Source organism: Mustela nivalis, assembly GCF_964662115.1.
Source record: "Mustela nivalis genome assembly, chromosome: 2".
Lineage (NCBI taxonomy): Eukaryota > Metazoa > Chordata > Mammalia > Carnivora > Mustelidae > Mustela > Mustela nivalis.
Genome location: NC_139021.1, coordinates 145,132,789 through 145,154,839, shown reverse-complemented (window position 1 = coordinate 145,154,839; position 22,051 = coordinate 145,132,789). Strand labels below are relative to the sequence as shown.

Genomic DNA, 22,051 nt, shown 5'->3' with positions numbered 1-22,051 from the left:
CTGAAATTCTGTATCGGTACTATCTGATAGAAATATAATCAAGGGGGTACCTGGGTGGCTCAGTCAGTTAAGTGTCTTCCTTCAGCTCAGGTCATGATCCCAGAGTCCTGGAATCAAGTCCTGCATCAGGCTCCCTGCTCAGTGGAGAGCCTGCTTCCTCCTCTGCCTGCTGCTCCCCCCATTTGTTCTCCCTCTCTCTCATTCTCGCTCTTGATGTATCTCAAATAAATACATAAAATCTTAAAAAAAAAAAAAAAAGAATTATGGTCAAGGTTACAAACTTGCTTTTCTAGTAGCCACTTTTAAAAAAGGCAAAAAGAAACAGATAAAATTAATTTTAACATTCTATTTGATATATTCAAAATATTACCATTTCAGTATTTGGTGTAAATATTATGGAGATACTTTTTTTTTTTAAGATTTTTATTTATTTATTTGACGGACAGAGATCACAAGTAGGCAGAGAGGCAGGCAGAGAAAGAGAGAGGAGGAAGCAGGCTCCCCGCTGAGCAGAAAGCCTGATTCCAGGACCTTGGGATCATGACCTGAGCTGAAGGCAGAGGCTTTAACCCACTGAGCCACTCAGGCGCCCCTATGGAGATACTTTTATTCTTTTTTTGTACTAAGCCTTTTAGTACAAAATCCAGTGTGTTATAATATTTTATTTTTAAAGATTTTATTTATTTGAGAGAGAGAGAGAGAGAGACAGTGAGAGAGGGAACACAAGCAGGGGTAGTGGGTAAGGGAGAAGCAGGCTTCCCACCAAGCAGGGAGCCCAGTGCAATGAATGGCTTGATCGCAGGATCCTGGGATCATGACCCAGGCTGAAGGCAGATGCTTAAGGACTGAGCCACCAGGCACCCCCATGTGTATTTTATATTTTCAGCATATCTCTACTTGGACTGGCCACATTTTTAGTGCTCAGTGGACATGAAGTGGAACAGAGCAGTACTGTGCTGGGTACTGAGGACATACAGCAGGGGACAAAATGGACAAGGCCTCTGTCCTTACATGTAAGGACAGCCTAGTATGGGAAACCCATAACAAAGTAAACAAATCATTTTGGAGAGTGATGTATTAGTCTGTGGTATTATAGACTGGGAAACTGAGCTAGTTTGCCGGGGTAGTCAGGAAGGCTTTTCTGAGCCTGAGAACCAAAGGAGGGGTCATTAACCATCAATTATCTATTGCCACAATAATGCAGTGTAACAACCCACTCCAAAATGCAGAGGCTTAACATAATAACTATTTATTATTGCTCGTGAGTCTAAAGTCATCTGGGCAGTTGGTCTGGCCCCAGGTGGGCTCACACAGGCATCTGTGGGCAGCTGCAGGTTGGGTAGGTGGCTATGCTAATCCTGGCTTGGCTTGCATGTTTGGGGTCTGCTGACTATTGACTGGTGTACGATGACCTCAGCTCTTTTCCATGTGGCTTCTCCTCCTCCAGCAGGCTAGCCCAGGCCTGCTCTCCTTGTGGAGGCAGGGATCCAAGAAAGAATGTGGAATCGTTCAAGTTTTCGTTAAGACTCCAGCTCAGAGCTGTATCTCTTCTGCCATGTTCTTTCGGCCAACCCAAGTTACAAGTTACAGCCCAGATTCTTCAAGGAGCTGCAAAGTCACACTACAAATGGTGTGCCTACAGGGAGGGATGGAAAATTCAGGTGATTTTTGTGATTGATCTTCTGTATTACTTAAAAAGCTTTCAATTCCACCAGGAAGTTATAAAAAAATTCCAAATCTCTATGTGCCCAATAAAATATCCTGAAAATATGAAAATGAAGATAGGTTTTTTATTTTTATTTTTGATTATTTTACCATGAAAAAAAAAAAAACAACAATAAGGAAAGGGGATATGGAGTGCTTGGCTGGGAGGGTGAGGGATTTAACTAAAATAGCACAGTTAGGGTAGGCACTACTGAGGAGACACCTGAGTGGAGGCCTTAGAGGTGAGTGAGTGAGTCAGGTGCTTATCTCCAGGACAAGTCGAGGGAACAGAGGCCTGAAGGCAGGAGCTGGTTTGGCAGGTTCTAGCAGTAGATAGAGGCAGGCTGGGTGAGGTGGGAAGGGATAGGAGTATTGGGTCCCAATCGCCCATGGCTTTATAGGCCACAAGATGATTTTGGGTTTTACTCTTGATGATGGGAAGCCCCAAGAGGGTTTTTGTTGGTGGGGCGGCGGGGGGGGGGGGGGGATACCATAGAGCATTAGAGGTGAGGGGCCCAGGGGAAAGTGGCTGTTTGGAGATGAGGGTCAGGTAGCCAGAGTTTTAGAGGTTGCTGGGTACCAATCCTTGTCAGGCAATATGTCCCCAGGGAATTCGCCTTGCTTTGCCTTTCAACTACCTAGACAGCAGCTTATTCCCCAAAGGATGTCACCATCTCTGGAGAACATATTCCAATTATGCTGGAAAACAAGGTAATTGTGATTATAGTAATATTCATCTTCTCAATTCTCAGAATGAAAGCCTATCCAAAGCAAGAACAAAAGATAACTCCAGAAAGCATTCTTCCCCCACTTGGGAAAACCCAGTCAACTATTTATGGTGCTACCAGTTATAGGAAACTATTGTTAGTTTCAAGTCTCTTTCCTTTCAAGATACAATCTTACATGAAAGAAGGAAATAAATGGGGAGCATTTAAGTAAGTATTTGTTGAGCACCTACTGTGTACTACACACTCTTCCATGTGCTAGGGTTTTAGCAGGAGATAATAATCCCTTCCCTCATAGGGAAGATAAATATATAATACAAACACAAAAATGTGATATACTAGATGAGATAAATGCCCTGAAGAAAAATAAAGTAGAAATAATGAACATTTTTGGACTGGGGTGTTACAATTTACAATTTATTTTTAATTTTTATTTTTTTAAAGACTTTTATTTATTTGAGAGCTCAAGCAGGCGGAGGCACAGAGGGAGAGGGAGAAGTAGGCTCCTCCGCTGAGCAGGGAGCCTGGCGGCGGTGGGAGGGTTGGGGGTGGGGTGGGTGCTGAATCCCAAGACCTGGGGATCTTTACCAGAGCCCAAGGCAGATGATTAATGAACCAACTGAGCCACACAGGCACCCTGGGTATTATAATTTAAGTAAAATAGGCTGGGGTGGGGGTGGGAATAGACTAACTGAAAAGAGAGAAGGGTTGGGGAGTGTTAGGGAGGTAAGGGCAGGGCCTGGCCCTCATCTTGTAGGGCACTGTAACACACCACTACAACATGCAAGTATATGATTTATAATTTTTATTCCCCATCCAAAGATAAGGAAAAATTTCCTATAACCAATGTGGTAATTTCTGACTTCTAGTTCTCTGAATTCTGTAAATTGGGATACATTTTATTACCCATTATCAGAAAAAGATTACACAGCTCTATTTAGCAACTCTAGTTCTAATAATTCCCATGCCTGGGCTAGAACAAAGACACAACAATGGCAGGACAGATTCTTCTAGTAGTTTTCTTTGCAGGATTTTCTTTTTTTGGCTGAAACAAAGTAGTACTCCACTTGAATGGAGCTCCCTAAAGGCCCAGTCTGTACTTCCTCCTGGAGGGGCTCTAGAATAGGCAGTCTTTAGTATGAGGCACTAAAGGAGGAGAGCAGAGAGCCCCAGCACAGCTCTGTTCGGGATTAACATAGTAAGCTTCCACATACTACACCCACATGCACTGTTTTCCACTTTTCAAATCCTGTACCATTTTCTACTAGATTCAACAGTATCTGTAAGTAATAATGGGTATCCAATGTTTCAGAAAATGTTTGGGGACGGCTGGGTGGCTCAGTTGGTTGAGCATCTGCTTTCAGCTCAGTCATGATCCTGGGGTCCTGGGATGGAGCCCAGCATGGGGCCGGCGGCGGGGAGGGGTGGGGGAAGCAGATCCTTGCTCAGGAGGGAGCCTGCTTGTCCCTCTGCCTGCCACTTCTTCAGCTTGTGTGCTCTCTTGCTGACAAATAAATAAAAACTTAAAAAAAAAAAAGGAAAATGTAGGACTTCCTCATTAGTTACCATACCTTGAGCAAATGCCAACTTCTCAATTTCCTCACCTGTAAAACAGGGATAACAAGCAGGGATGCAAATGAAGAGCCTGGCATCATATCTGTTGTATAATAGGTTCTTAATGGTTTCTTTCCTTCCCGAATCGTAACAAAAAAGATTAGAGTTTAGATAAACCTATAGGTATCCTTGAAAAAATAGGACTTGTCCACCTTTCCTGTGTGGACCAGTTACCTGGGGAATCCTGTTAAAAGCACCAATTCTGATTCAGTGGAGTTGGGGACAGGAATTCTGTATTCCCAACAAGCTTCCAGATTATGCTATGCTGCTGACCTGGGATCACTCTTTGAGTGGCAAGAATTTAATGCTATGCAAACACAGTTACTGCACAAAAAACCCCTAAATGGGTTCCATGGATTGTCTCTGTCTATAAAAAATTACTTCTTCTATTTAAGCCTCATGTGGAGTCACTGACCCAGCCAAATAACCAGGCCAGGTCATAAAGAATACATCCTTTGGTCCAGGAGGGTTCACAGCACCACTTTTGCAGGAAGATCTTGCAATTGTCTCTCCACCACTTTCGGCTTTTTGATCTTAGCCTTTGCCTCTGATGATAATTACCCCTTAATTAGCACCCACCACTCTGTCATCTAAATAATTATAGTAAGTGCAGCTAGCACCTCTGCTCTGCTCGCAATCTCTAAACAGATAAAATAAGATCCTATGCTGGTTTTTTTAAAAAAAGACAAAACTGGGGCACCTGGGTGGCTCAGTTGTTAAGCGTCTGCCTTCAACGCAGGTCATGATCCCAGGATACTTGGATGGAGCCCCGCATCGGGCTCCCAACTCTGCAGGAAGCCTGCTTCTTCCTCTCCCACTCCCCCTGATTGTGTTCCCTCTCTCACTGTGTGTGTGTGTGTCTCTCTCTCTGTCAAATAATAAATAAAATCTTAAAAAAAAAAAAAAAGACAAAACTGACCCAAATACAAGTCATGCACATACTGCCCACAGTGGAATATGCAGACCTGGTTATAACTTCCAGTCACAAAAGCTATCAAAAGTTTATTTATTTTGAAACAATCAAGAGAAAGTACTGTTGTGATATTTGGGAAATTGTAAATGTCAGAATATAAATTTTGTAAGCAATATTGCAAAAGTCAAACAAGTCAGCCTGCTAAAATCCACTTTAACTTCCCACTGGGAAGGGCTGCAGAATCTCTGAACTATTTTTTTTTTCTTTATTCGGAGTTTTCTGAATATATTGGAGGAATTTGGTAACTTCTGGGCGCGTTTAAAGCACATTATCCTTTTGTGGAAGAAGGGGCGGGGTTTTCACTAGAACCAATTAGTTTTCTAATTTCCCAGGTGTATCTCCATTAACCACCCACCCAACAACAGGGCTGTCCGGGACAGATGAATCACGTACCTCTTAACACAAACTGATAGCGCTACTTTTTAGAATGCTGTTTTCCCACTGAAGCTTTAAAAAAAAAAAAAGACAGAAAACCCCCAAATTTCCAACTTTCTGAATACGTAATACATTGATCTGGAAAAAGAACCTGAACAGCACAAAAGAGCGTACAGTGTAAATAACACTTTCCCCCTTTCATCTCCCACCTCCCTGTCCTCCCCAGAGGCAATCACTGGTTCATTGCTCTAAACTTTTCATTATGGAAAATTTCAGAAACATTAGAGAGCCTGGAATAATGAGCCCTTGTGTACGTATCACGCAACAACGGAAAAACACCCTGTTGGTTTCTTTTATTCCCCTTCGCCCGGTATTTGTAGGAGTTACTTTCAAGTAAATACCAGACTCGAAATCATTTTACCCATCAAAACTTTAGTCATTTTTAAAAATTAGTTCTTACATAACCACATTATCGTTATCAAACCCAACAAGGTTAACGATAATTCCTTAATATCAGCCAGTATTCTCGGGGTCACTTTTAACGGGTGCGGGAGAGATCCGAGAACTATGAACGTACGGCCGAGGAGTCGGAGGGGGAGCATTTACCGGCGGGAGCCGACATCACTCGCGGCGTTACATGCCCAGCGCATCGGGCTTCCCGGTTCCCGCAGTCGTTACCTGCGCTGGGCCAGAATCCGCCGGGCCGGGCTGAGGGCGGTTCCGAGCCGCCAGCTCCCCACCTCCCCGATCCCGGGCCGCGGCCCCAGCAGGCCTGGCGCAGCTGCACAACCCATCCTCCCTAGACACCGGCGTGTCCCTGGGGGGGAAACGATTGACACAGCTGCCTGCACTGAGGCCCCGGCCCTCCCCCGCAGCACCTGGGTCTCCCGACAGGGCCGGGAGCTGAAACTGGCTCCCGAGCCCGAGCGGGTCAGACCCGCCACGACCGTTCCTCCCGCCACCCGCACCCGCGCCCCGCTCCGAGTATAGGGACCTCGCGGACCGGGACTACAACTCCCGTCGGGCGCCGCGGCCGGACCAATGGCGGGCGCCGGAGCATGCGGGGAGCGGCGCCTGCGCGGCGGTTTGAGTAAGCTGCCGCGCGATTGGCTGTGGGGTCGGACGGCCGCGCGGGGCCTGTGGGAAGCGGAGTGACGGAGCGAGCGGCTGTTGGAGGAAGGAGGTGGGGGCCGGGAGCGCAAATGGCGTTGAGATGGTTCAGGGCCCTGTTCAAACTCCAGCGCTGACCATTCACCGGCGGAAGCGGCGGCGCAGGAGGCGGCGGCGGCCTAGCGGGGGCACGTAGCGAGCTCCGGTACCGGCTCCAGCGGCGGCGGCCAGGGAGGCCTAGACCCGGGCCCGGCCGGCGGCGCTCAAGGCGGGGAGGGAAGTTGCGGTGCCGCCGCTCCTCCCCCCTCCTCCACCGGGTTTCCTATTTACCCACAGCGGAGTCGCGGGTTCTGACGGTGGCGGAGCCCCTTGCCTCTCTTCGCGCACAAGCCGCCCCTGTTCTCCCGCGCGGGGCTCCCGCGCCCGTCCGTGGGCCGTTGGGAGCAGGAGAGGCGGAGGCGGCCCGAGGCCAAAGCACCCGCCAGGCGCCGAGGGTAAGTGAGGTCTCGGGCGGCTGCCTAGGCCCGGAGCGAGTCAGGGAGGGTGGGGGAGGTAGGGGTCTGGAAGTCTCGCTGTCTCACCTACACGGCCTCTGAGGAAGTTGGGCAGGGAAACGACATGAGGAACTCTCTTTTTCCTCTCTTATTTTTCCTTTTTCTGAGTTCCTTCCGGGCGGCTTCTAATTTACTTCCCTCCCCAAGCGCGGTCAAGTGCGTTGGTTTCAGCCCTGAGTCCTTCGCCGTCTTTTCTCCGCCCCTGGCCGCCACCGAGGCCTTACACTGCTTTGGGGATTCAGTCGCAGAGGCTTCCGGGGCGTCGGAAGCTACATCCCGTTCCTGGCGGTGGGGGTGGGGAGGAGAAAAGTTGCGTGAGCTTCCAGCCGGAGGGGGCCGCCTCTCCCCGCCACCTCCCGGTGCACCGACCGCCCCCAGGTGAGGATTTCTGGGTGGTTAGCTTCGCCCTCTCCGGCTTTCACTTCTTAGTGGAAGCCTCTAAGCTCTTGGGGATCCTAAAGACGCTGCACTTCGTTGAGGGTTAATTGTGAGGACTTTTCATCCTAGCGCACTTTCCTGAAAATTCGACCTGGCTTTGGGCAGAAGCAAGGGCCCAACGACCGAAAAAGACTTAGTTGTGAATCATTCTTTCCTTTTTCGTTAGGAAAGTCTTTGGAGTTTGAAACCTGAACAAGACAGCCTATGTACTTGAGATATTCTTAAAATAAAATGTCAACTGTGTTTGAATTAAACCTGCTTTATACCCTAGGCGTAGATAATGCTACCACAGTTGTCTGTTTAGTGACTTTTCCAAAAAGACATGGAAAACTAAAGGAAGTCAGAAGTAGGGGGTATTATGTAATGATCACCCGTGTATTAATCGTTCAGATTCAATAGTTACTCTTAACCAAATGTTTCTCATCTACATGCTTTCTGTTCCACATCCTTTAAAGCTAGAGAATTGCTGATGTTATTTCACTAGTATTTTATATATATTTATAAGGGTGGACTCTTAAAAAACATAAGCATTATTTTCTTATTGCTTAATATAGTTAACTCCTTTATATCAAGTGCTTACAGACTTTCAACATGAAACAGTGAACGCTTTGTGGTTCCAGGACCGTTTTCCTCCAGGGCCCAAAGGAGTTCAAGTCTAGATTTTTGGTTTGGCCTTTAGTTGACATTTTTAGGTGATCGCTACCATGTAATTGTATACAAAATGTTCCAGCTTTGTTGGTGTATGTGTAAATGTAGGTGTGTGGATCAGGGCTTTATTCTGTTCTTAGAGCTGCCAGATATACTTAGTTTTGTTTAGGCTTTATGCAACAGGAACGAATGATTCTTTAGTGTAAATCTACAGTAGATGGGAAATAGATCTCAGGAAAAGGTTTTCTGTCATATTAGAAGGTCTTCACACTATTTTCTCTTAACGGAGAGCTGTATGATGACCAGATAGTTACTTTGTCAAATTAGAATTGGTTTCTAACCAAAAATGAGAGGAAAATCCTCTACTGGATATATATAAAACTAAGTTTATAGTGATGTAAGTTGCAAGAATTTAAGTTAGTAGAGGAAAATGTGTTTAAAATGTAGATCAAAACGTATTCAAAAGTAGAAGACAAATGTATTTCCAGTTGTCGTATTTTAAATTTCAAGATACAAAGATTTTCTTTAAAAAATCTAGACAGTTCTTTATTTCTAGATATATTTGACATATCGGTATTTAAACTTTAGAAGGTTAAAGTGTAGGAAATGGATAAGAATTCATAGTGTTTAAAAAGGACTGTAATTTGCTTTAAAAACGTTTTACTTCTGATTTACTGTCCTAAATTTTTTTTCTCATAGTAGTTATTATGTAGGCACATCAGATGAGTGCATTTATCTTTTATAAAGCAGAGTGGGAAATAAAGTTATATGCTTCTTTTGCTTCGTTTAATAATCAGAGCAGTCTAGTATGCTGGAGTTCACCAGCTTCAGGAAAACGTAACTCAGCAAAGGAGCACAGCACTATAGGGACAAAGAAGATAGAAAAAGTATGGTTCCTTGTGAGTAGGAAGATGACCAACTAGGGAGTATTTGTCAAGTCGCAGTTCAACCAACATTAGACCAAGAATCAGAACCTTTAAGATTGTTTTAAAAGCTATAGGTTCTGGGGTGCCTCGCTGGCTCAGTGGATTAAGCCTCTGCCTTCTGCTCAGGTCACAGGGTTCTGGGATCAAGCCCCACATTAGGCTCTCTGCTCAGCAGGGAGCCTGCTTCTCCCCCTGCCTGCCTCTGCCTACTTGTGATCTTTCTCTCTATCAAATAAATAAAACCTTAAAAAAAGGGGGGGGGCTGTAGTTTCTAATACGTGAGAAAATAGTACCATTTTTCTGACTTTTTCCCCTTCAGTTGAATAAATGCTCTGAAGTTTCAAAGACCTAATTTAGTCAATTATTTGGTATTTCTGGGATCCTGAAAAAAATCAACGTTTTGTGTTTAAGATTTTATATTAGGAGTAATAACCTATTGAGATGATTTTTGTAAAGGTAACTTGTATTTATAAGGATAGTGCTTAGATTCATTTGAAACCTAAAAAAGGGTTTCAGTGTTCATCAACAATGTTGATGTTCTGTTCTTAAGTTGGTTTGGGGGATGAGTTGGTTATTAGTTTTTATACTTGCTTGCTTTCTAAGTAGTTTGTGAATATGTACTCACTGAAAGAAGGAAATGGAGATCTGGAAATCTGTAGAATAAAAAATGAACCCCTTTCCTTTATACGTCCTCTCATATGTATTTAACCATTTTACAGGTTTGTATCTTCAGTTTTGAAAAGCCCCAAGGGGAGAATCCCTGGTTCTTATTTTTATATTCAGTGTTAACATTTGTTACATATTTGGTGATTATATATATATTCTTACTTTTTTTTTTCCACAGAGAATATGAAACAGGTGTCAAAATGACATCCAGATTTGGGAAAACATACAGTAGGAAAGGAGGAAATGGCAGTTCAAAATTTGATGAAGTCTTTTCCAACAAACGGACCACCCTTAGCACAAAATGGGGAGAGACCACATTTATGGCTAAATTAGGGCAGAAGAGGCCCAATTTCAAACCAGATATCCAAGAAATTCCGAAGAAACCTAAAGTGGAAGAAGAAAATACTGGAGATCCTTTCGGATTTGATAGTGATGATGAGTCTCTACCAGTTTCTTCAAAGAATTTAGCCCAGGGTAAGGGTTCCACTTATTCAGAATCTAGTGAAGCTGCTCAGCTGGAAGAGGTCACTTCTGTACTTGAAGCTAATAGCAAAATTAGTCATGCAGTGGGTGAAGACAGTGTTGTATCTGATAAATGCTTACATTTGGAAGAAACTTTGGTTGGGAAAGAAAAGAGCACAAACCGAATCTTGGAAGATGATGCAAGCAAAAGTAGCTGTGCTAAATTAATGACTTCAGGTAAGTTTTGAATTTCTTTATTCTGAGCCAGAAGAGCTTTGTGTAAACCATTTAGTTAAATGCTTTGAATTCTAAAATACTGTGCTTCTTGTGTTTTCTTTATGCAATTGTGGTTAATGGGGACTATAGGTAATTTTGTAGAAGAGACTTAAGAACTTTAAAGAAACCAGTTGGGGGTTGAAGTTTTACTTAAGCAACTTGGATATTAATGTTTCCAGGCTGTTACTCATGGTACATTTTGGGAACAGTTTTTCTTATATCTGTAACTCCGTTTCCGCAAGAAACATCTCTTTTTGTTGGGTTAGCATCACACAGTATCTCATTTCTGTTACTGTGGAGGATTTGTATTGTTACTGATAATGGAAATTGGATGAGCATTTACACTGAGGATTAAGTTTAGGAGTGTTTGGCTTTCCTTCAAAACTAGTTTAGAAAGATTAAGGAGGTATTGTGGAAACACTGAAGAATTGAACTTGATTGCAATTTGAGATTTGTTTGGAGTCTGGTTAGCAACTTGTATTAATAGATTTTAATCCACAAAACCAGTTGTATTTTTAAGGTGCTAATTTGTAAATCTGGCATCTAGTATTCATGCAGAAAACAATATATTTTGTCCATTTTATCCCTGGTCCTTTTGTAAAAGATTTGAGATTTAGAGTTAGTGATGAAAGTATAATTAATTAAAAGACCAAAGAACTGAGATTGGAGGTAGCAGGAGAGAGCATGCTTGCTTTATTAGTAATAGGACAAGGATGGATAGCACTGTAGTTGAAAATAGACCTTAGATTTAAACTTCTGGCAAAGTTTGGGGATACAAAAGATTATACAGATCTCTTATTTTGAAAAGAGATCTGTATAAAGACAAAACTTTTCCTCGTACTGAATTCTTAAGAAGAGTTTGTACTTGAGGCTTAATATAAGTGCCTCGGAACAGTATAATAAAAGAGTTTGCCTTGCATAGTTTTACTAAAAATGCTGAACATTTTTCACTCTTTTTTTCCACCCTTGGATGAGAGGACGAGCCAGCTGTTATTGTCATTCCCTTGATTCTGCCGGTTAATTCTGATTTGGCTGTCCTTATGCTTTGCCCACATTTTCTTCTGAAGCATTGTTTAAAACTTAAGGCTAGGATAAACTTTCATTAAAAAAACAGCTTAAAAACTGTTTCTCAGATCAGCTTCTAAAAACGTAATCATAGGACTGTTAAACCAAAATAAACTAACTCAGGTCTACTTACTTTATAGATGAGGCTCAAAGAGGTCAAGTGACTATCCAAGGTTGGGTAGTGGCACAACTGGAGTGAGATTCACTTAGCGATTTTAACACGTTGAGCACATAATGTGTGCCCTCCACTGTGGCTGTGGGAGTGCTGTTCCACTTCAGTTATCCAGTGTTCTTACTGCTGTGTCTTGTCCTCTGATAGTTCATGCACTCTGTGGATCACATAGCCTGGAGGAAGGAAGATGAGGCTGAGGAAGTGACAAAACTGGTCAAGGAAGGCAGACACAGCTTTTCCAGGTGCTGTCTTTTTGAGAGCAGGGTGTCACTGGCAGGGAGAGGATAACAGCAGGATGAATGTTTAGGTAGAGGAACAATATGAACTTAGAAATTAAATGTACACAAATGGCAGTTGCTTATATGGTTTTGCTGATGTTAGGTCTGTATCTGTCCATACCACCATAAGAAGTTGTTAGGTGGGAACTGGAAACAGTTTTCTGTAGAAATATTAGCTTTTCTGTAGATATTAGCTTCCCAGTCTGATACAGCTAAATTGTAGTTCTACTGCTGATACTGTGGACTGACTGGGAGCCCAGACAACATTAGAATGGTTTCATGAGGAGAAAATGTGTACTAAAATACAGATAAATAGATGTTTAAGAACATCTTGTCCCTCTTCCTCCTTCTTCTTCTTCTTTTTTTTTTTTTTTAAAGATTTTATTTATTTGACAGACAGAGATCACAAGTAGGCAGAGAGGCAGGCAGAGAGAGAGGAGGAAGCAGGCTCCCCGCTGAGCAGAAAGCCCCATGTGGGGCTCGATCCCAAGACCCTGAGATCATGACCTGAGCTGAAGACAGAGGCTTAGCCCTCTGAGCCACCCAGGCACCCCGTCCCTCTTCCTTCTTCACGAGGTATTCTTAGTGGAAAGGGCATGAGGTAGCTCTATGAATATTTTTTTTCCTCTCTTTTCCTTTGACCACTCAGAGCTGCAGCAACTCTGGCAGCCCCCAGTAGGGTAAGAAGGGAACTTTAAAGGAATGGTTTTAGTTCTTATGGTAGTCTTATTCTAAGTTCTTTTTTTTTTTTTTTTTTTAATTTATTCGATAAGGAGAGATCACAAGTAGGCAGAGAGGCAGGCGGGGGTGGGGGGGAGAAGCAGGCTCCCTGCTGAGCAGAAGCCTGATGTGGGGCCCAATCCCAGGACCCCGAGATCATGACCCGAGCCAAAGGCAGAGGCTTAACCCGCTAAGCCACCCAGGTGCCCCTTATTCTAAGTTCTTAAAAACCATTTATAGGTTTGTATGTTTATAAGTTGATTATAGTTTTGGAAATACTTGTGTACATTATGACCTTCCTTTTTTTTTTGCTCCTGCCCTCTAACATTTGGGCATTTCCCTGTTTCTAGACTCTACTCTTACTATGTCTGTCACATTGTTACTGTCTTTACTGTCCTTGAACAAGCCTTTGGTTTTAGTTGAAGTTTAGAAACCCAAACTTAAATTTTTGATAAAGGGAGTCTTTATAAATCTAAAGTGGTTCCTAGCCTTTTTTGAATTAGAAATCCTTGAGAATGATAAAATTTTGGACTCAAGATAAAACTGTACATGTAATGTCTCAGAACTCCCTTGCAGGTCATTTTATTCAAGAGCCTTTGAGAAATTTTGGGATAAAGTTTGTTCAAAGCATACTAGCTAAATTCCTTCCCATGGAATTCAGACCATTTTCACTGTAGAATTATATCACATCGGTGAAAAGGTTCAGATTTACTGTATCTAATTTCTCTTAGCATTAAGTGTTAGGTGCATATCTTTCTCTGTAGGGGAATATGTGGTTAATTTTTTAGCTACTGGTAAAATTGTTTCATTATCTATATTATTATACTTCATTCGAGGGAGTACTTTAAAAAACTGGCTTATTTGGAGAGGAAATGCAGAATGAGGTCATGATGATATGTATTATTGTTGCCATTTTCCAAATAGAGGTTTGATGGGAAAGACAACCAGAAGCAAGATTACAGACTGAATGAGAACTGCAAGGAATGGTTGAGTTGCTTAAATGTCCTAACTTTTCTTTCTTTCTTTCTTTTTTCTTTTTTTTTCAAAAAGATTTATTTATTTAACAGAGAGAGAAAGCCAGAGAGAGAACACAAGCAGGGAGAGTGGGAAAGGGAGAAGCAGGCTTCTTCCTGAGCAGGGAATCTGATGTGAGACTCGATGCCAGGACCCCAGGATCATGACTTGAACTGAAGGCAGATGCCCAACGATGGAGGCACCCAGGTGCCCAATGTCCTAACTTTTCATTTAAAAACAGAAAACTTAAGGGCATCTGGGTGGCTCAGTAGGTTAAGGTTCTGCCTTTGGCCCAGGTCATGATCTCAGGATCCTGAGATGGAGCCCCAGGTTGGGCTCTGTGCTCAGTGGGGAATCTGCTTCTCCCTCTTCCTCTGTCTCTCCATGCCCCATTTGCTCCATACTCACTCTACTTTCCATCCTCTACTCCCTGGATTATTTTAAAGATTTATATATTTATTTGGGAGAAGGGGTGGGAAGGGTGATAGGGGGAGAAGCAGACTCCCTCCTGAGCACAAAGCCCGATGGGTTTGATTCATGACACTGAGATAACTTGAGCTGAAATCAAGAGTCAGACACTTAACCTACTGAACTACCTAGGCCTTCCTTCCTGGATTATTATTATTTTTATTTTTGTTATTTTTAAAAGATTTTACTTATTAGGGAGAGAGAGTGAGCACCCACACACCAAAGGGAGAGAAGAGAAGCCCCCACTGAGCAGGGAGCCTGACCTGGGCCTCCATTTCAGTACCCTGAGATCATGACCCAAGCCAAAGGCAGATGCTTAACTAGCTGAGCCACCCAGGCACCCCTCTCTGGATTATTATTATTATTATTTTATTTTATTTTTTAAAAGATTTTATTTATTTGACACAGAGAGATCACAAGTAGGCAGAGAGGCAGGCAGAGAGAGGGGGAAGCAGGCTCCCTGCTGAGCAGAGAGCCGGATGCAGGGCTCCCAGGGACCCTGAAACCATTACCCGAGCTGAAGACAGAGGCCCAACCTTCTGAGCCACCTAGGTGCCCCTCCCTGGATTATTTCAGTGTAGATTCAGGACTTGTGTTTTATACGCAAATACTTAAGTTGTGATTGCTATTAAAGTGAGTTTCTAAACAGGTGTGCTGCTTAAAAATGGCCCTTAGCAGGACCTAAAGGTTTGCCCTTATAATTATGAGGTCGTGGAATGTTCTTTAAAAAGTTCTTTAAAGGGCTGTATTAGGGTCACAAGAAGGCTTCTCTTGCCTTTTGTATGAGGCTGTTCCATTTTCCGTCTTTGTGCTTTCTGCTACAGGTTTTTAATCAGGACTCTAGAATAAAGTATGCAAAGACTTATATTTCTACTTGGCACACTTTCCTTGCCAGCCAGCTGGGATTCAGTCTACACATCCTGCCAAATATTGAGATAACTACTGCATAGGATCTTAATTTGCATGACTGGTTTCGTAGCCAATATATTTTTTTCCATTTGCTTAAAGCTGTACTGAGTGTTTGTGTGTTAGATGGATGTTATTGTCAGGAGTTTAAGAACCTTGATTAGGAACTAAAGATGATTTTTAGAAAGGGTTGCATTATTCTATTCCTGAAAGCTTAAAGTAGGCCAGGAACTCCTGAGGTGAGATGAGATTTTCATCTGCTTATTGGATAAAGTATAGGTGTCTAATGAGGATTATTAAAGAATTCTGAAAGTATAATATCATGAACAGTTACTAGCTTTCATTTAGGTACTGAATATATTGTTTAGAATATATTTAAGTAGTACCTAAAATTCTGTTTTTCAGATATTTATTCATTTGAGAGAGAGAAAGTACAAGCAGGGTGGGAGAGGGACAAGAAGCATACTCTCTACTGAGCTTGGAGCCTGTCATGGGGCTCAGTCCCAGGACCTGGAAATCATGACCCAAGCCAAAGGCAGATGCTTAACCATCTGAGCCACCCAGGTGCAACTAAAATTCTTTTTAAGAGAAGTAGATAAAAGACCTATTATTTATTTAGCTACTACTTTATTTTGAGCCCTTTATGTATCAGTTGACCCTTAATCACAACTATGTAAGCCAGGCTTTATTTCCATTTTATAGAGGGTAAAGGACAGTTTAGTGAATAATTTGGATTACTAGTAGAAGATCTGAAAGACATCCACAGTGTTCTTTTCATGAATGAACATAATTTTATCATATTTAAAGACTTATATTTAAAATATGTCAACCTGCGTGCCTGAAACAAATAATACTTTATATGTTAATAAAAATAAATAAAATGTCACTGGGGCACCTAGGTGGCTCTCAGTGAGGTGACACCTGATTTTGGCTTAGAGCAAGTCCTGCATTGGACTCCTCAACAGGGATTCTGCTGGAGATTCTCTCTCTCTCCCTCTTCTTCTCCTTCCTAACTTGTGCACTTTCTCTCTCTCTCCCAAATAAAGAAATCTTTAAAAAAATAATAGTATCACTGTACAGTCATTTTTGATGTTGGAAATAACTGATGGGAACATATTATGGATTCTCTCTTGTTGTTATTTAAGTAATTTTAATAAGAATTTTGGCCTAAGTAGTTATAATACTTAGTCAATAAAACTGACCTTATTTATAAGTAATAAGTATCTTCTATTTTTAATTTTTTGTTATATACAAATGGAAATTCAGTATGCAAATTCTGAAAGATTAATTTTGCTTATTTTGTTCTAAAGTAGAATTTTTTTTAAATTTTATTTTTCTTAAAGATTTTATTTATTTATTTATTTGACAGAGAGAGAGAGAGAGATCACAAGCAGACAGAGGCAGGCAGAGAGAGAGAGGGAAGCAGGCTCCCTGCTGAGCAGAGAGCCCGACGCGGGCCTCGATCCCAGGACCCTGAGATCATGACCTGAGCCGAAGGCAGCGGCTTAACCCACTGAACCACCCAGGCGCCCTAAAGTAGAATTTTATTTTTCAGATTTTACTTATTTATATGAGAGAGAGAGAGAGAGAATGAGAGACAGAGAGCATGAGAGGGGAGAGGTCAGAGGGAGACGCAGACTGAGCAGGGAGCCCGATGAAGGACTCTATCTTGGGACTCCAGGATAATAACCTGAGTCAAAGGCAGTTGCTTAATCAACTGAGTCACCTAGGTGCCCCGTTTTTTGTTGTTGTTTGTTCGTATGTTTGTTTATAGTTTATTAACTTTTTTAAAAAAGATTTTATTTATTTGACAGAGAGCACAAGTAGGCAGAGAGGCAGGCAGAGAGGGGGGGAAGCAGGGTCCCCGTCGAGCAGAGAGCCCGACGTGGGGCTCGATCCCAGCACCCTGGGATCACTACCCGAGCCGAAGGCAGAGGTCTCAACCCACTGAGCCACCCAGGCGCCCCATAGTTTATTAACTTCTCTAGTAATCTCTATACCCAGCATTGGGCTTGGAACTCACAACCCCGAGGTTAAGAGTGGCATGCTCTTCCGACTGAGCGAGCTGGTGCTCCAGAACTTTTAATTTCTTGTAAAATATTTTTTTAGTAAAAGGAGAATTATTTTCAGGGTCTGAGCAAAACAAAAGTGCAGTAGACCACTAACAAGTTTCTTTTTGGATCCAGGTTGAATACCAGCCATGGGAGGGTAGTATATAGAAACTTAGAAACTATAAGCATAATCTCTGCCCTCTGGGAATGGAACTCTTGATTGCCGCTGATTAATAAGTAACTGCTTTTAAAACAATGACCATCACATTTGTATAATACTTGATGCTTTTCAGAGATTTTCCATATGCCATATTTTTAGAATTTAGAGCCAGATGATACATATATTTTTCTGGTCCAATCTCTGACTCCAGGAAGCAGTCCACAACTTTTCGAGAGCCCTGATAGTAGAGGAGGATAAATTAGTTTGTAGGAAGGTCTGGGGGAATGCCTGCCTTCCAACCATTCAGCTATTTTAGTGTCCTCTATGCTGAGAGCTCATTTATGCCAAAGAACAAGATCTTGTCTTATTCACATTCTAGTGGGCAAGGCAGTAGATTGAAGACAGAATAAGAAGTGTGCTGAAAATTATAGAAAGATAGAAGGATCTGAGATGCCTGGTTGGCTGAGTCAGAAGAGCCATGTGACTCTGGATCTTGGGGAACTGAGTTCATGTGCCATATTGGGTGTAGAGATTACTTAAACTTTTTTTTTTTTTAAGATTTTATTTATTTATTTGAGAGAGAGAGAGAGAGCATGAGAGAGGAGAAGGTCAGGTGGAGAAGCAGACTCCTCATGGAGCTGGGAGCCCCATGCAGGACTTGATCCCAGGACTCTGGGATCATGACCTCAGCCGAAGGCAATCGGTTAACCAACTGAGTCACCCTGGCACCCCTATTTTTTATTCATTTGAAAAAGGTTTTATTTATTCATTTGAGATGGAGATAGCATGAGCAGGGGGAGAGGTGGAGGGAGAGGAAGAAGCTGGCTCCCTGCCAGGGAGCGTGGTGCAGGGCTCCATCCCACGACCTTGAGAGTATGACCTGAGCCGAAGGCAGCTGCTCAACCGTCTGATCCAGCCAGTGCCCCAATAAATAAACTTTAAAAGTGGAAAGAAAAATATAGGGTCCTGTGAAATTGTATAATAGCCTATTTACTGGTCTGAGTGAGGGGTAGGGGCAAGGCTAACATTTAACTTGAGACCTGCTGTACTGAGCAAAGGATAAAAGTGACAGCTTAGTAGCATGGGCAGTAAGGAAGAAGGAGACGTTAAAAATGATTCTCAGTATTTAATGTGAGTACCTGAACAAATGGTAATGTCATTCTTTGAGATAAAGGGACATTTTGAGGGCAAGTTCATCAGTTCAGGTTTATGCACATTGAATTTGAGGTATTTGTGAGGGTTAGGATATACTAGTATGGAACTTAGATAAGAAGTCTTGTTTGGAGATAATACATTTGAGATTCAGCATATAAATGTTATTTGAGGTGGCACCTGGGTGGCTTAGTCAGTTAAAGGTCTGACTCTTCCTGTCAGCTCAGGTCTTGATTTCAAGGTCATGAGTTCAAGCCTCCTGTTGGGCTCCCTGCTTGTGTGTGGAGCCTACTTAAAGTAAATAGTAGGGGCGCCTGGGTGGCTCAGTGGTTTGGGCTGCTGCCTTCGGCTCGGGTCATGATCTCAGGGTCCTGGGATCGAGCCCCGCATCGGGCTCCCTGCTCCGCAGGAAGCCTGCTTCCCTTTCTCTCTCTCTCTGGCTGCCTCTCTGCCTGCTTGTGATCTCTGTCTGTCAAATAAATAAATAAATAATCTTAAAAAAAAAAAGTAAATAGTAAATGAATGAGTGAATGAATGTTACTTGAAATTACAGGATTACATGAAGTCATTGAGAATGTAAGAGGAAAAAGCACTGTGCTATGAAGAACTTGTAATACTTGATGGAGAGAAGAAAAACTAGATAAGGAAATTGAATAAGAGCAGAGCATCAGTAGGCACATTGAGTCGGTGCTATCTTATAGAAGCCAGCAAAAAGGTGTTCATGAAGGATCAACTGAATTGGAATGTTCTCAGGACCACAAAGCTGGTATTGGAGTATGCAGCTTGGGTTGAAACAGTCTGAGTAGTGAGTACATAGTGAGGGTATGGGGGTAGCAAGAATGTACATGACTTGTTAAAGATGTTAGATGGGGAGAAGAGAGGTTTTGAAAAGTTATGAGGTGATGAGAGGGGTTCTGCAAGGTTTGATTGCATGGAAGAGCCTTAGAACATAGGCTTCAAAGCACAGGGGCGAGAGAGGTCTTGGGAGAAGGATGCTGCGTTTTCTGGACAGGAGGAAAGATGGTTGAGAATGTGAGCCTCCTGAGAGGTGGAAGATAAGGTGGCTTATGGAGGAAAGTGTTTTTTCCCCCATGAAATGATAGAAGAAGTTATCCCCGGAAGTGGGAAAGAAAGGCAAGGAAATGCAGGGGCTGGAGTGAAGGAAGGAACAAAGGGTTTAAATTGATGTTGCAGAAAATGGAAGGAAGAAGTTGTGAAGAGACAATTTTTGGATATTAATGAGACCTTAGTGAAGATAATACCATTAGAAACTCAGTTTCTAACTTCCCTCATTATATTTGTGCCCCTCCTCCCACCTTTAGCCATGAACCTGCACAGAATGTAGAATACTGGAAAGGAAAATTAGGTTATCCTGGATGGTCATTTTTATCTAACAAGATGTGGTGTGAACAGATAGAGAAGGAAGAATTTAGGGTATCGCCCAGAGAGTGATTGAAATGATGGACTGTAGAATTTAAAATGTTTAGGATCTGGACGAGGCTGGTGGATAGGAGAAAGGAGAGAAGAGGGGTCAGTATACTAAGAGTCTTACTAAATAAAAGTTAAGAATGGGGTTACTGGAACAGGTTAGGTAGTTAGTAGGCTGTGATTGAGAGGTGAAGCCACTTTGGATAGAAGTGGCTTCACCTCTCAGTCACAACCTGCCACCACAAAGATACCCAAAACTATCCAATCTGATTTTGATATTTAAGAGGTGAAGCTTTCTGGGACATGACAAGTTGCTTCATGAAGCTAAGAACTGGTGTTTGAGCTGGAATGTAGAAGACTACAGATGGGAGATGGTTAAAGAACTGTGAGGTCAGGAGATTGGGATTTGGTGGAATTCAGCATGATAGCAAGACTGGCATGAGAGGTAGGTTATAAATCCTGTGTAAAACCCTTAAGTGAAGAATAAGAGGTTGTTAGATGGACAGGTATGAGGAAGATTAGAGGGTAACTAGCTGAGTGGCACAAGCCTCAAAAGAATGGGCTTTTTATAAGAGGGTGGAGTCATAATAGTTTTATAAACAGGTTCTGGGGAGCTAGAATACCAGTGACCCCAAAGCATCCTACTCTCAGATACGTAAAGGGGCTGAAGAAGAACAGACATGTGTAGTCAGGGTTCTGCTAGGGCATGGAATTGGTTGAAGGAATGAATCCCCAGGCATATTTGAGTGTCCTGATCACCAAAGCCTGCTTGCTTTAGACATAAGGGTTTGGGTGGTGATGATGCTCATTTTTGGATTATGATATTGGAAAGAAGTACAGATATATTTTGAGTATTAACATTTAGGAGAAGGTAGATCACAAGATGTGTTCACGTTTTGGATCAAGACACAGAAAGAGGTGAGAGAAGCATACGTTAGAACCAAATTTTCCTATAGCAGTTTTTGAACCATATATATGCAGAAGATTTACTGAGAGAGAGAGAGGACAGAGAATGTATGGGTGTGTACATGGAGGGAAGGGACAAAGGGAAAGAATCTTCAAGCCAACTCCCTGCTGAGCGTGGAGCCTAACTCAGCTGCAGCCCAGGACCCATGATACCATGACCGGAGCCAAAACCAAGAGCTGGATGCTTAACTCACTGAGCCACCCAGGCACCCCTCCCCATATATTTTTATAAGTTCTAGTCTGGATTTATTAGTCAAGGTTCCCACTGAAAATAGGTTGTGTGTCCTAATTAGGCTAACACCAGGAAAATATAAAGGAGCTATTTAGAAAAGTGTGGGGAGAATGTTAGGGAAAGCACAAAAAATGGTGTTGTCGGCTTGGTTAGCTGCAGTGAAGCTATTATCACCCATTTTCACAGGGACAAGAAATCATTTGAGTCTTATAGTGGAGGCCACCTTAAGAGGATCAGTATTCTGTTGAGGGGCTTCATAAGCAAAGTGCTGGAGGGGTAATGTACCTGAACCTGTTTCCTCCTTCCCTCCTTTGTCCTGCTGGGGGTCCTCATGGGTAGAACCCAGTAGAAGAAGTAAGGGGACTTTGATACAGGTCAGCCTCCTGAGAGGGCTAAGATCAGGGTGGAGAGTGGATCTGGAAGGACAAATGGAAAATACTTGATGTAATATCTTAAAACAAAACTGCTAAGTTCTGTGGAAATACATACATTTGTGTAATTATTACCAAGATACAGAATATTTCTGTTATCTCAAAAGTTCCTTCATGCTTCTTTTTTGGTTAGTTCCTTCTCTTACTTCCAGGCCCTGGCATTCACTGATCTGTTTTCTGTCTCTGGTTTTTATCTTTTTCAGAATGTCCTATACATGTGATCATGGTATATAGCCTTATCAGCCTGGTGTCTTTGAGTTAGTATAATGCTTTTAAAGACAGTTCCATGTAACAGTAGTTCATTCCTTTTTGATTGCTGAGTAGTATTCTATTATATATATACTGTAATTCATTCATTAGTTGGAGGACATTTAGATGGTTTTCAGTTTGGGGCAGTTATGAGTAAAGCTGCTATAAACTGTCACATTGAGGTTTTTGTTAGACATATGTCCTCATTTCTCTTGGATAAGTACCTAGGATGAGATCGCTGGTCATGAAAATATTGATCATAAATTTAAATGGTTGCAAAGGGTATAA

The 22,051-nt window shown here is 42.4% G+C and overlaps 2 protein-coding genes and 1 long non-coding RNA gene across 4 annotated transcripts in view; 2 read left to right on the top strand and 1 right to left on the bottom strand.

Moving 5' to 3' along the window:
- Positions 1-1,233: 1,233 nt before the first annotated feature.
- Positions 1,234-9,097, bottom strand: LOC309859359 (uncharacterized protein; the record flags this gene model as incomplete). The annotated part of the gene is made up of 5 exons (XM_082719994.1): positions 1,234-1,636; positions 6,070-6,680; positions 6,832-7,019; positions 7,190-7,337; positions 9,062-9,097. 5 exons carry the CDS (start codon positions 9,095-9,097, stop codon positions 1,585-1,587), a joined length of 1,035 nt encoding a protein of 344 aa, XP_082576120.1. The 3' UTR covers positions 1,234-1,584.
- The window catches only part of WAPL (WAPL cohesin release factor), an 80,584-nt gene continuing 64,325 nt past the window's right edge, over positions 5,793-22,051 (top strand). Inside the window, exons 1-2 of one of the 2 annotated variants that reach the window (XM_082718006.1) lie at positions 5,793-6,995; positions 9,912-10,432. In XM_082718006.1, coding sequence (XP_082574132.1) covers positions 9,934-10,432 — 499 coding nt within the window. In that variant the 5' untranslated portion in view covers positions 5,793-6,995; positions 9,912-9,933. The remainder of the gene's footprint in view (positions 6,996-9,911; positions 10,433-22,051) is intronic. The other variant, XM_082718007.1, reaches the window with a different exon arrangement.
- On the top strand, positions 12,810-19,093 carry LOC309856688. The gene is made up of 2 exons (XR_014307322.1): positions 12,810-18,761; positions 18,973-19,093. It is a non-coding gene; the product is annotated as an uncharacterized lncRNA (long non-coding RNA).